Raw genomic sequence first — 13,394 nt, forward strand, 5'->3', positions numbered from 1 at the left:
CTACCTTTAGTGGGTGGGATGCTCAAAGTGCCTTATAACCCTTCTATCTTCAGCTTTTAACAACCGGTATAGCCCTCTCCAGCAGGCTATAAGGGTATAGTGATGAAGTGTATCTTTTCTTTTCCCTGTAGCAAAACATGATTTATGTGTTTTACTTTCAGGGGATGCTACAGTGACAGTGACACACAGACATACTCCAAAAGAGCAACTAAAGATCCACACTCAACTTGCTGATATTATAATCGTAGCTGCAGGTAAATATAATCTTTGTTTATTAAAATTGACAAATGCAAAGGTAATAACTTTGCTTGTTTTTATTGTTGTTCTATTCACCCCTCTCCAACCTAACCTGAGGTACACCTTGCACCACTTCAAAAGTGATAGAGCTAAAAGAGCATGTAGTGGGATTTATGGGCTTCTTTCTGCATACACGTTAAGTTAGCATGGCTTATTTCGGAGTTTAAACGCCATTTTACCTTTTGCTGCTTTTTTGCACACAACACTGCTGAGCTGTTTTTGCAGAGTTAGCTTTCACAAAGGTCTATACATGAGAAAAGGTATGTTTTTCGACATCTCTAGACATACATCTTGCCCCTTGTCTGTACAGTGAGTGCTGAGCCGCCAAGGTTATCATAACGTGCGAGCCTGTTTATCGGCATGTGCGTGTAACACATTCTAGACACAACAATTTGGCAGCTGCAAGCCGAGTAGGATTCTGGCGCCTTTATCATAGCACACTTGCCAGAATTGAACACACTTGGAAGATTCCAGGCATGCAGAGAGACTAACCGATCTTGATGTAATTTACACTTACTGAGTGGACTGGTAAATGGGGTCCCCATAAGAAAGCTCAATAGACCTTCTATAGTTTTATAATACATAGTTCCTAGATAGGGAGGGTGCTTCAAATAGGCACTTTTATCACCTGTTTGCACTATCATTATAATATGTTTCCTCGTTTAGTATTTTATGGAATTGTAACCATGCTGACCTTATTATTCTTAATCATATGTATGCTTATGTTGATTAAAATACTGCGCTTGAGATCACGTCGTTAAAATAAACATTTTAACCTTACCGTGTCTCTATTTTACTCCTGTTGTGGACTGGTATGAACGTATAACAATAGAGTGTTCTCACTTCCTACCATTCCTGAGATGGTCCTTAGTCGCATGTTCTAGGTTGTCTAATCATTGGTTTGTTTGCTATAGGATGAAGAGCTCATGTGACACTGATTGCTAGTCTGGTAGGGGATTTTGGGTACTAAGATGAGTTTTGGCACACCCTAATTCACTGAGGTACTAAGTCTCTGTGCACAGTTCTGTGTTTGCGCAGAATCCCTGTAACAAGCATAGGCTACAGCAGTTTGAAGCAGTTTCATTTGTTGTGAAAACAAACTCTCTAATGCTAAAATAGATGAAACAAACGGGTCTATTTACCTAATTCTCACACAGCGCAGCAGGCAAAAATGCTACGCTGTATCACGTGAGAAGGAGAGAGCAGGAGAGCACCATATCTACAGAAATATGGCATTCTCCTCCCCTCTTACTAGCGCGGGTGCACAATCAGGCAGCCGTGCCCCATGCACACACCTTTGCACCATAGTGCAATGGTGTCTGCGTGACTCTAGCATAGGTTTTGTTCCGGAAGAATACCCGTCCATTACAAAATATATGCTTAGAGTAATTTTAAAATTTAAAACTCTTTCCACTTTGTAAATGTGTACAGTGCAGCACACATGCAAAGTTGGAAAAGAAAGGAGAAATAAAATAATTTCTCCTTAATAGCGCCTATTTAAACTGGGTGTTATTTTTTCACGCAAAACCCTGTCTAAATTTTTTCAGCAGATAGGGTTTTGGGTCAAAAACTATGGCTGGTTGTTTGAGAGTGCCCAGGCACCACCCATGGGATGCCCCCTTGGTGCTAGGTAATGAAAAGCAGTGATATGCATTACTTTGCATTATTTTTAAGTGAATTTCCAGCACAGGCGTTGCATCAACTTGTTTCAGATCAGATATTAGTATAAACAGTATTGTACATTGTCCATCCTTTTTTTAGTTTTGGATCGATACAGCTTTGGTTGTGTCACAAAGCTAATCCCAGACCATCAGTACACAGAAAGAGGGACTATACCTCAGCCCACTTAGCCATCACTTGTCATTCACACGTTACCCAGATCGCATTTCTTAGGCATCGAGTCGTGGATTGAACGTAACTCACAGGACCTCATTTATAGTTTGGAGTGAAGTGAAAATACTCCAATTTCTGAAGCAAATGCGAAATACAGAGTAGAATCCAGCTGTTGACTTTCGTCTATCATAGTAATAACATTGTATAAAGAATTCTGCTGATAGTCTACTGTGTAGAAAGTCGCAGCAAACTTTAAATTAGGCCCTCAGTCTTGATATAAGGATGTTGTCCTCTTTAGTGACCTGTTGTTTGCATTTGTAGAGCAAAGTCCGCATATAAGGCGAGTGTTGCGCAACAAAAAGAGTCCATCTCCTGAGACACATTCACCACCTCCTGCACATCACCCTCTTAGGACCAGGGGCCTCATTTATGAGGCCTTGCGTCAGTTTTGTGCTTCCGATGCGTCACTTTTTGTGACGCATCGGCGGCGTAAAACATGCCTCCTGTTGCGCACTATTTACAAAGTGACGCATCTAAGCTGATGCGTCACTTTGTAAAACCCTGCGCTACACTAGCAACAAATAATTCAAATCACAAACAAGACAATTACATAACAATGTCAGAGGGGAGAAAAAACAGTTAAGTGAGAAACCCATATGCAAGAAAACAGTTTATATGAAACTATTACAAATGTATTTACATATTATAAAACAGTTAACACCTTCCATACTCATGACGAGCTGAGCTCGTCATGCAGTACACTGCTCGTGTGCTCATGACGAGCTGAGCTCGTCATGAACAATGGGATTCAAGGGAGTGCAGCATCCAAGATGAATCACTGTAGCATTGAAGGTGCTATGATAATAGCGCTCAAGACAGAAATGCTGGTATACAAACAAAACATATCACAAACAAGACAAGTGGCAAACGAAAAAATGCATGTTACAATAAAGGATCAACATGTACAAATTTAATGTGTCCTCTGTAATTTTTTGGCCACATAAGCGTCGACGGTGTTTCGATCACTGTAGAATTATGCTGTCATCTTCAGGACTCCAAATTCAAATGAGCGTCACAAATAGTTCTATTTACAAGCACACTCCAACCTTCTATAATTCAATAGGTTGAAGAAGAACTTCTTGCCTGTGCGGATGCAATACGGACACGCTTGCCTACTGCTGGATGGAAGTCTTTAGGTGATTTCTTCACCGGGCATGGATTTACACTCCCCCTTATGAAGATTGACATGGACTATTGAAACTAAGGCATCACTTTGGGGACAAGTTGAAGTTATATTCGGCTTCTTTAACAATTTTTGGAAATTTTTCTGCAACCATTTGAAATTCTTCTTCAACCTATTGAATCATAGAAGGTTGGAATGTGCTTGTAAATGGAAATGTTTGTGACGCTCATTTTAATTTGGAGTCCTGAAGATGACCGCGTAATTCTACAGTGGTCCAAACGCTGTTGAGGCTTATGTGGCCAAAAATTACAGAGGACACATTAATTTTGTACATGTTGTTCCTTTATTGTAACATGCATTGTTCGTTTGTCACTTGTCTGGTTTGTGATATGTTTTGTTTGTATACCAGCATTTCTGTCTTGAGAGCTATTATCTTAAATGTTTTATGATATGTAAATAAATGTGTAATAGTTTCATATAAACTGTTCTCTTACATATGTGGTTTCTCTCTTAACTGTTTTCCCCCTCTCTCTGACACTGTTATGTAATTGTCTTGTTTGTGATTTGAATTATTTGTTGCTAGTGTATTTTCAAGCTAATTGCTTCTTGATCCACTGTTAGGACTATATACTGACTGCCCCTGGTTCAGGTTTGTTGGGTTGCCCCTGTAGTTGGTAATGATGTTCATTTGGATTGAAGGCATAACCGTGATTAGAAATTTGGCAACCGAGTTGGCAGTTGTTGCCCGGGATGACTTACCTGCCTGTATAATATGTAATCCTAGGGCTAATTCCATATTCATTCAAGCTGCCCAAAGAAGTTCACAGATTCATATCCACACTCTTCTGAACTTCACAAGATAGAGGAGGAAGATATTTTGACAATATTGGTTATAGACTCTGTGCTGTGGCAGCAACCATGATGAGAGTGGCTAATTCATTGGTGATCTTCAGTTGTTATAACAGGATGACTTGTTGGATGTTAGTACATAGACTGACCTTCTGCCGGAATACAAAGGAGCCAAGGCCAAAAACATTGTGCATGAGGGAGAATGAGCTTCATCTGAGATGATAGACTGTGCCATGGCTATAGCATCTACTAAATTCAGACAGCTAACAGGTGCAGCGGTTCTCCAGAGGCAGAGCTGGCTGAAGTCATTATCTTTCAGATCAGAGGTTCAGAGTAAGATCTTGGTCATGCCCTGTGATGGAGAGGCACTGTTAGGCAAGCATGTAGATTGTCTTCTGCAATCAATCAAGACCATCACTGACACAGCAAAGTCAATCTGTATTCTCCAGCAGAAACACCAGTCCTGTTAAGGGGGGTAATTCACACAGCAGCAGTATAGAGCTCCTCCACCAGCCTCATAAACAAAATAAACTCTGCCAAGAAAGCAAGAGCCCCAGAATAGGGACTCTGTCAGACGACAGTGAGGTGACAAAGGCACTGGCCATAATAATATATTTTTCAAGCACTGTTTCAATTACCAATTATCTCAGAAGTTGGGTGAGTGTGGCTACATGACCTTATATCATACAGTCACACGTTGGAATTGTTCCAAAGACCTCCTCATAAACTTCCTCAGAGGAGATTCCATTTCCACATTGGTTTGTTACAATTGTATATTCTAACCAGGTAAAACAAGGGGGATAAAGCAGTAGTGCCCTATGCCCGACAAAATGATACGTTTACTCCTGTGGAGAAAGGAGTGCAATTTTGGATCAGCAACAACTAAGGGGCTCATTACGATGTTGGGCAGAAAGCCTCAACCCGACTCAGAATCGAGACCGACCAACTTGCGGTTGGCGGTTCCGACTGCCGGATTACGATGTGACCGAACACTATTCGGTCGGAGTCCCATTGTTCCTATGAGAGCTCATGTTCCACCTGACAACCGGCCCCAACAAAGGCTCCTATGGAGAAATAGAGTGTGTGCAGAAAACCCTGCACCCTGTTGCAGGCCCCCCACAGTGCCTGCCACACAGTTTCAGGGTTTTACAGATGGGTCCCTTAAGTAACCCCTCGGCCTTCAACAGTAGGCTGCGGGGCCTAGCGCGCACTGCCAGGGGCCCCCAAAGTCACTTTCCGACAGCCTTTCAATGTCGGACAGGCCGACGTGGAAAGGCTGTTAGAAAATGACATTGTAATCCTGTGTAAACTCTATTCATAGGGATGTATGATGCGGTTCCAACCGACACAAATACTCTGTGAGTCGCTCAGAACCGATTTGGAATGACCACGCGGTTTACATTCTGACCGTGAACACCGTAATCAGGTGGTCAGAATGTAAACCGACTGTGTTAGTCTGAAGGGCTCCGACGCGGTGGAGTAGATTCCAACTGTCGGGAGGAGGCTTTCTGCACGACATTGTAATGAGCCCCTAATACGTATCTCAGCAAACTATGATTTTGAGTGATTACTCCCCAATACGCCCCCAGCTTCTAACTCATGGAGATTATGTGACATCATTGGATCGTCAAGATGCATACCTTCATATCCCAATACATAATAAATTTATCAATTATTTAAGATTTGAAGCGGCTGGCCACCCTTATCAATTCTACCCATTTGGCCCAAAATAACCCCCTCGTATTTTCACAAAATGTCTCACTCCAGTTGTTGCATCTTTAGGAAGGATAGATCACCTGGTCTTTCCATATCTTGAGGACTGGCTGGTAAAATTTCCTTCTGGTCATTCAGTCAAATAACTGACCAAGGCCTGGCTGTAACTCTTTAACCATTTAAGCCTTACAACAGACACAATTCTTCCCTCCAACCATCCAGAACAATAATATTTATTTATTTAAAATTTAACATAGCTCTAGCTAGATCCAAAGTTATCAGCACTTTATAAGTTGTGCACATAGGTTAATTTAAGATACATGAGGATAAGTGTGGGTTAAATGCAGTCAAAAGGAAGTCTATACAAAACATCATTATGGAGTCACGAGTGGTTAAGTTGACCAGTACAGTGGGCAAGGGCAACATTAGAGGGGTGGAAATGTCCCTTTTGTTAGGAAAAAAGGCAAAAAGCGAATAATGTGTCACCAGCCTTTATGCACATTCTCACTTAGGATAAGAAACAAGCACTGACAAAACCAACAAGTCTTTACTAAAAGACCATCTGGGTTTTCCATCGGTTTTTGCGAATGCTAATCGTCATCAGAAAAAAGAATAAAATGGTTACTGCCATTGCTGAACCTCATTGGCAAAAAAAAAAAACATGATGATGCAGATATGCGTCATGTAGTTGAAACAGCCCCAGCTGATGATATATGTATGAAAGCGTCATCATGCATGCACATGATGCTGCAACAGCTATTTTCTTTCTTTTTAGTTTACCATTCCAAAATGAAAGGCACCCACCTTGAAGCAGTAAATTAAAAAAATATAAAGTGTGCAATAGCACAGTATTTAGAAAGAAACAAGACCAGCAAATTACAGCTACAGACCAGGAAAGAAACAAAAGATTTGTGATGAGAGGGATGCAGGAAAACAACAGGTGAGTAGTGAGGTAGGGGAGCAATTAAACTCTGCTGAATGGTGAGAGCAAAGACTGCTGGATGAGCAACAGAGGAGCTGGGGTCGGGGTGGGGGGCATAAAGGTTGGGATGTGAATGGGGAAGCAGCCCAAGTGGAAGAGACCAAGAAAACACAGCATTCGTATGGAGTAATGAAAAATAGAACAAAGTATTACCCTGACATGAAGTCATGGAAGCATTGAAGTAATTGAATCAGATGGACAGTATAGAAGTTATGCTCCATGGGAGAGACAAAAGCACGAAGAGGAAGAAAAGCCATCGAACATGGAGCAAGCAAATGTGATTGACAAAAATTCAAGTGAGGGTAAGCAATGGGCTGACCTGAAACTCACTTTAAGCACTGGTGTTTAACCTAACAGGTCTTCAAAAACAGACATCTAAAATCAGTCTACAGGTAAGACCTAAAACATATACCTCGGTTTTGCTTTGGAGGTAAATATTAGATTTGTTAAAAAGCTGCCCCAGTGCACAATTTTTACCCCAGTATTGGAACTTTCATAGATTCCCATGCTTTTTATCATTCCCCGTCGTCGGAATGGGAGCCTCTGTAAATAAAGAAATACCATAATCATAGAAACAAAAGAGAAAATAGGCCTAGGCCTCATCTCATTTTGTAGCATATCCTCACCCTCTTTGTGTAAAAGAGCCCAAACTTTCCGCAAGGACCAATCAGAACAGCCTCACCCTTTGGAACCTTCCTGAGAGAGCTCAGATCCTCAGATGTTTCTACCGCACGTTGTGCTAGGGAGTCTCCACTGAGCTCTGCTCAGTTTTCAATTCTACTCAACTTATTTCTTCAATTTTCATCTACAAAATAACTATGTCTGACAAGGAGAAGAAGGCTTTATTCAGGTCCTGTGCGTCTTGTGGAAAGAAAATACTTTTTGTGGAAGATAAGCATGAAAACTGTATTTATTGATTATATCCGGACCACAAGGCCACAGACTGCAAAATTTGTAGGACTTCTTCCCCAAAAACATTGCGAGACAGGGAGGGTCGGTTATTGACCTGGCTGCAAAAGATGAAGACCCGGAAGGAGGTACTCTCGTCGAATGAGGAAGATTCTACATCTATGTCTTCCTCCAGGAGATCCAAGAAGAGGGGTAGGTCTCCTCCCTCTACTTCAGCCGAGCCCCATGTTAAGGCCCCTCATAAGATCTCTGACAGGTCTGAGAGGGCTAGTTCCATTACATCTCCTCACGGAAGTGAAAAGGAGAGAGTGGGACAGGCTGCTGGATTGGAGACAGCCTCAAAGGACGACAAAAAGGAGGTTGCTATCACTTCTCCTCCGTCCAAGAAGGAAAAGACTATCGAAAAGCACTCTGCAGTCCATCCAGGGACCATACCTGAGAAAAAACGGCGTCCGTCGACGACGAAAACAACCGGTATGTCGACGACGATTCCTTCTCTTAAAACTGCTACTGTTTCCTTGACTCCGTCGACGGGACCGTCGACGATGACTGGGTCGACGTTGACTACTCCGTCGGCGTTTAAGGTGCCTGTTTGCTCGTAGACTACGTCGACGACGACAACTACTTCTATGACGACAATGATGGTGATGACGACGAGCTCGACCACGAAACCGTCGACGACAATAAAGGCTCCGTCGACGAAGTCCAGTGTACAGTCGACGATTCCATCGACGATTCCGTCGACGCCGAAACATTTTCGACGACGAAGCCGCCGATGGGTCAAAAATTGCAGTTTCCGATTCAGAAGCTGAAACTTACACCAGAAATGACGTCTCCAAGACGTGTTGCACCTCTTCAATTATCAATGCTTCTGAATGACGAGTCGGATGAGGACGAGGAGGATGCAGGCCAGTATGGGGATGCCTACAGTCCCTCAGATTTGAATGTGAAACTTCAAGAGACTGACACAGAAGATTACTATGAGCATGCATATGAACATCAGGTGCATGACTATGTTCCTCAGGAACAGCGTCCTCCGGGTTTGGGACAGGACATGGTGGCCATGCCGGCCTCTCTAGTCTCGGATCTACAGATGATGCTACAAGATTACAGATTCAGGTTTCCATCGCAATCTTTGGTGCAGCCTGAGCGACCTGCAACTCTGACGCTGATTCAGGCACAACCAGTTGTCATACCACCTCCTACGCAGGTGGCACCTCAGACACCCCCAGTGATCATACCAGCGGTGCTAACACAGACAATGGACCCTGAACCAACCAATGCCGGTCTACAGGATACATCTTCCGATGAAGAGGTACAGGTGGATCTTTTGTCGGATCCATTACAGGACCCAGACTTGGATTCCGGTGACGGTGGACTACAAGATCCGGATGCCACTGTGCGGGACACATCCGTGTCGCCGCCAGCAGATAATGGGGGTTCCATAACCTCATGGAGAGGGCAGCAAGGAGGTTTGGGCTGCCAATGACAAGGGAGTAGTCTGACTGTTTCCTGTATGATTTCAAGGAGCAGTACAAGAGATCAGTCAGATCCATTCCCATAATTGAACATGTGTGGGATGAGGGAATCAAGATAATGCAGAATCCGGCCACTGTCATCCCTGTTCTTCCCCTGCTGGAGAAGAAATATAGAGCGCCGGATGGCAGTCCGGCGTGTCTTCTTGGGCAGCCTAAGCCTGATTCGGTGATCTCACAGGCGGCACAAAGCAAATCCAAAAATCCTTCGACGACTTTGACTACGCCTCCGGACAAAGATGGTAGGCGCTTGGATAACGTGGGGAAGAGGTTTTCTTCCATGGCCAGCCTGCTTGTTCGAGCAGCAAATGCTCTAGCCATTCTAGGCAGATACGATTGCCAGATGTCGTGTGACTTAGAGCCGTTTGTGGAACAACTGCCGGACTCAGCAAAAGAAGAAGTCAGGAGAGTTTTACTGGAGGGAGAAAAATCATCCTCCGAAGTTATTGATTGTGCTATGGACATAGCTTCAACGACTTTCCGTGCCTTGGCAGGGTCGGCGTTGTTTCGCCGTCAGGGCTGGTTGCGAGCCACCGGGTTCCGTCAGGAGGTCCAAAATAAGATCCTGGACCTCCCATTTGATGGTGAGATGCTTTTCGGTATGCATGTTGATGACGCCCTGCAAAGTATAAAAAAGGACACGGACACTGCTAAGTCCTTGGGATCGTTGAACTATCGAGAGGTCCCATTCAGAGGAGCACGGGGCAGAGGTTTCTCTTCCTATAGAGGCAACAACCAACAGAGGTATTCATCACAGTCTTCACAGACTTATAAGACACAATATTCGAACCAACGCCACGGCCAATCGGCGTCTTTCTCTCGCCAATCTCAGACGGTACATCAGAACCGCCAGGGACGCGACAATGCCAAGAGGCAATAGCGGCATCCTGGCTCTTACTACTGTTCCTCCCCTTCCAGTCACATCAGTGGGGGGCAGGATCTCTTTTTGTCTGGACAGCTGGAAGAGTATAACTTTGGACCGGTGGGTCCTGAATATTGTTCAGAGTGGCCATACGTTGGAATTCCAAGATCTTCCTCCAACAAGAGCTCCAGGCGCCAACTGCACGAAACATCTGGGACTGTTACATCTCGAAGCCCACCAACAATTCATCAAGGGGGCAATAGAGCCGGTACCTCTCTCTCAGAGGGGCAAAGGCTTCTATTCCAGGTTCTTCCTGGTTCGGAATACAGCAGACACTTGGCGCCCCATATTAGAGCTACGAGAGCTCAACACTTATCTGATCAAACTGTCTTTCAGGATGGTCACTCTCCAGGATATTCTTTGTCTACTAAACCCAGGCAACTATTTGGCGTCTCTGGATTTGGAAGATGTGTACTTCCACGTACCGATTCACCCAGCTCACAGACAATATTTACGCTTCACAGTAGGCAAGAGCCATTTCCAATTCAAGGTCCTTCCGTTTGGCCTTCGGTCTGCACCACGGATATTCACAAAAGTATTAGCGCCAGTGGCGGCCTTTCTCAGGAAGCAATCCCTGGAAGTTTTCCCCTACTTGGACGACTGGCTAGTCAAAGCTCCATCTTTCAAGAAAACGTCCCGAGCCGTTTCAACTTGCATCCAATTGTTCAGTCAGCTGGGCCATCAGCTCAACAAGAACAAATCAGTCCTCCAACCCTCCAGGTCCACGAAATTCCTTGGGGCCATCTTAGACTCAAGACGATGCACAGCTCGTCAGACGAGCGTCAACAGAAATTGATCGTCTCGGTGCGCCAGGTGCAGAAGAAGAAATGCCTTTCAGTCCAGCTTTACAAGTCCCTGCTCAGGTCGATGTCATCCTGCATACCATTAATACCGCATTGCAGGCTGCGAATGCGTCCTCTGCAGGAGGAGCTAGACAAACAATGGTGCCAAGCAGAGGGCTCTTTCAACGACAGGGTGTTAGTGACGCCAGAAATGAAAAGGGCATGCGAGTGGTGGCTGGTGAAGGACAACATCGCAGAAGGGCTAACTTTCAGGATTCCTCCATCTCCTATGATCATGACCACGGATGCCTCCTTGGAATACTGGGGAGCAGTGCTCCGAGAGCTTCAAGTCAGTGGACACTGGAGTCCAGAACAACGTCAGTGCCATATAAACTTGTTGGAGCTAACGGCCATTCGGTTGGCTTTGCAGGCTTTCCTTCCCAAAGTTCAGAATCAAACAGTGCATGTCCGGACGGACAATACGACGGCCATGCACTACATCAACAAACAAGGGGGAACGAGATCTCCAACTCTGTCCAAGGAAGCTCAAAGAATCTGGGATTATGCGATTCTCCACTAGATCACTCTGCAGGCCGAACACCTGGCAGGTTCTCTCAATATCACAGCGGATGCTCTGAGTCGACAGACAGAGGTGACTCACGAATGGGAATTGAACCAATCCATTCTAGAGGGAGTGTTCTCGGTCTGGGGATCACCGACCATAGACCTCTTTGCATCCCCGGAAAAAGCCAAATGCCGGTTTTACGCAAGGAAGGTTAACCATCAGGGATCGCTGGGGAACGCACTTTCGATTGCCTGGTACGGCGCATTCTTTTACGCTTCTCCGCCAATTCCCCTCATACCACGGGTACTGAGGAAAATCAAGGTGGAGCCATGCAAGATGATTCTCATTGCTCCAGCATGGCCCCGGCAGTTCTGGTACACAGAACTCCTTCTAATCTCACAGGATCATCCAATTCGCTTGCAACAGATTCCATCTCTGTTATCGAGGGATCAGGGCCAGGTGTTTCATCCGGATCCGAAGTCACTACACTTGACAGCGTGGCTCCTGAACACAGAGAGTTCCGTCGTCTGAATCTCCCCAAGGAGTGTAGAGACGTTTTGTCCCAGGCTCGAGCACCGAGCACTAATAAAACATACAAGGCAAAGTGGAAGAGGTTCTGCCTGTGGTGCCAAAGACAAGGTCTCCATCCTTACAAATCTCTGCCTCATCAAATTCTGCCATATATTCTATAATTGGCTAAATCTCGGCTGGCACATTCTTCTGTAAAGGTGCATCTGGCAGCCATATCGAGGTTTCGACGCACGTCTTCAGGCCCGTCCCTATGGTCCTCTAGAATTGTGAAACAGTTTTTGAAAGGCTGTTTCGGCTGTATCCTCCAGATCGCCCACCTCCTCCAATTTGGCAGCTCAACCTGGTGTTGTCTCAACTCATGAAAGCTCCGTTTGAGCCGGTTCACAAGGCGGACTTGAAATTCCTATCTTGGAAACTAGCCCTCCTGTTAACGCTAACATCAGCTAGAAGGGTTAGTGAGCTCCAGGCACTATCAATAGTGGAACCATTCCTACAATTCAAAAAGGATGTGCTTATCCTTCGCACCAATCCAAAATTTATCCCAAAGGTGCCGTCTGAGTTCCATTTGAATGAACCCTTGATCTTAAAGTCTTTTTTTCCGCGGCCTTCTACTCTGGCGGAAAGGACATTACATTCTTTGGATGTTCAAAGATGCTTGAAATTTTACCTAGAACGCACACGGCCATTTAGAAAGTCATCGCAGTTATTTGTGACCTACAGCGCACCTCGGAAGGGATTTCCATTGGCAAAGAGTGGCATTTAACACTGGATCTCCAGTGCGATTCAATTCTGCCATCAGGAGGCGGGCAAGCCCCTGGACAGAAAGGTCCGTGCACATTCCACAAGATCTGTTGCATCGTCGGTGGCTCTTTTCTCTGGAGTCACTATCAAGGAGATATGCAGGGCAGCAACGTGGAGCAGTACACATACCTTCACGAAGCACTACTGCCTAGAGTCTGCAGGACGGGAGGACGCTGCTGTTGGTCAAGCAGTCTTTAGGAATCTTTTTCAATAAGAGGTGAGCTTTCCCTACTATCCCTCCATCCTGGTAAGCACATTTTTTGGTATCAGCATTGTCTTTATTTCCTGGTTACAATGTAGCAAAGTATGCTATAAGAATGGTCATATGTTTTTGTGTTGCCATGTATCTGACAAAATGTGCTTTGGTGATTTACTGCTAGCTATTCTGATACAAAGCATAGGAATCTATGAAAGTTCCAATACTGGGGTAAGAAAACAAGTTACTTACCTGTAACTTTGGTTCCCCAGTATTGGTAACTTTCATAGATTCCC

The 13,394-nt window shown here is 44.7% G+C and overlaps 1 protein-coding gene across 1 annotated transcript in view; it reads left to right on the forward strand.

The window, feature by feature from the left end:
• Nucleotides 1–13,394, forward strand: part of LOC147727456 (bifunctional methylenetetrahydrofolate dehydrogenase/cyclohydrolase 2, mitochondrial-like) — a 505,471-nt gene that overhangs the window by 365,824 nt on the left and 126,253 nt on the right. Inside the window, exon 6 of the mRNA XM_086963121.1 lies at nucleotides 162–254. Within this exon, the coding sequence (XP_086819247.1) occupies nucleotides 162–254 (93 nt within the window). The remainder of the gene's footprint in view (nucleotides 1–161; nucleotides 255–13,394) is intronic.

This window comes from Lissotriton vulgaris, chromosome 3_1 (genome assembly GCF_964263255.1).
Source record: "Lissotriton vulgaris chromosome 3_1, aLisVul1.2, whole genome shotgun sequence".
Lineage (NCBI taxonomy): Eukaryota > Metazoa > Chordata > Amphibia > Caudata > Salamandridae > Lissotriton > Lissotriton vulgaris.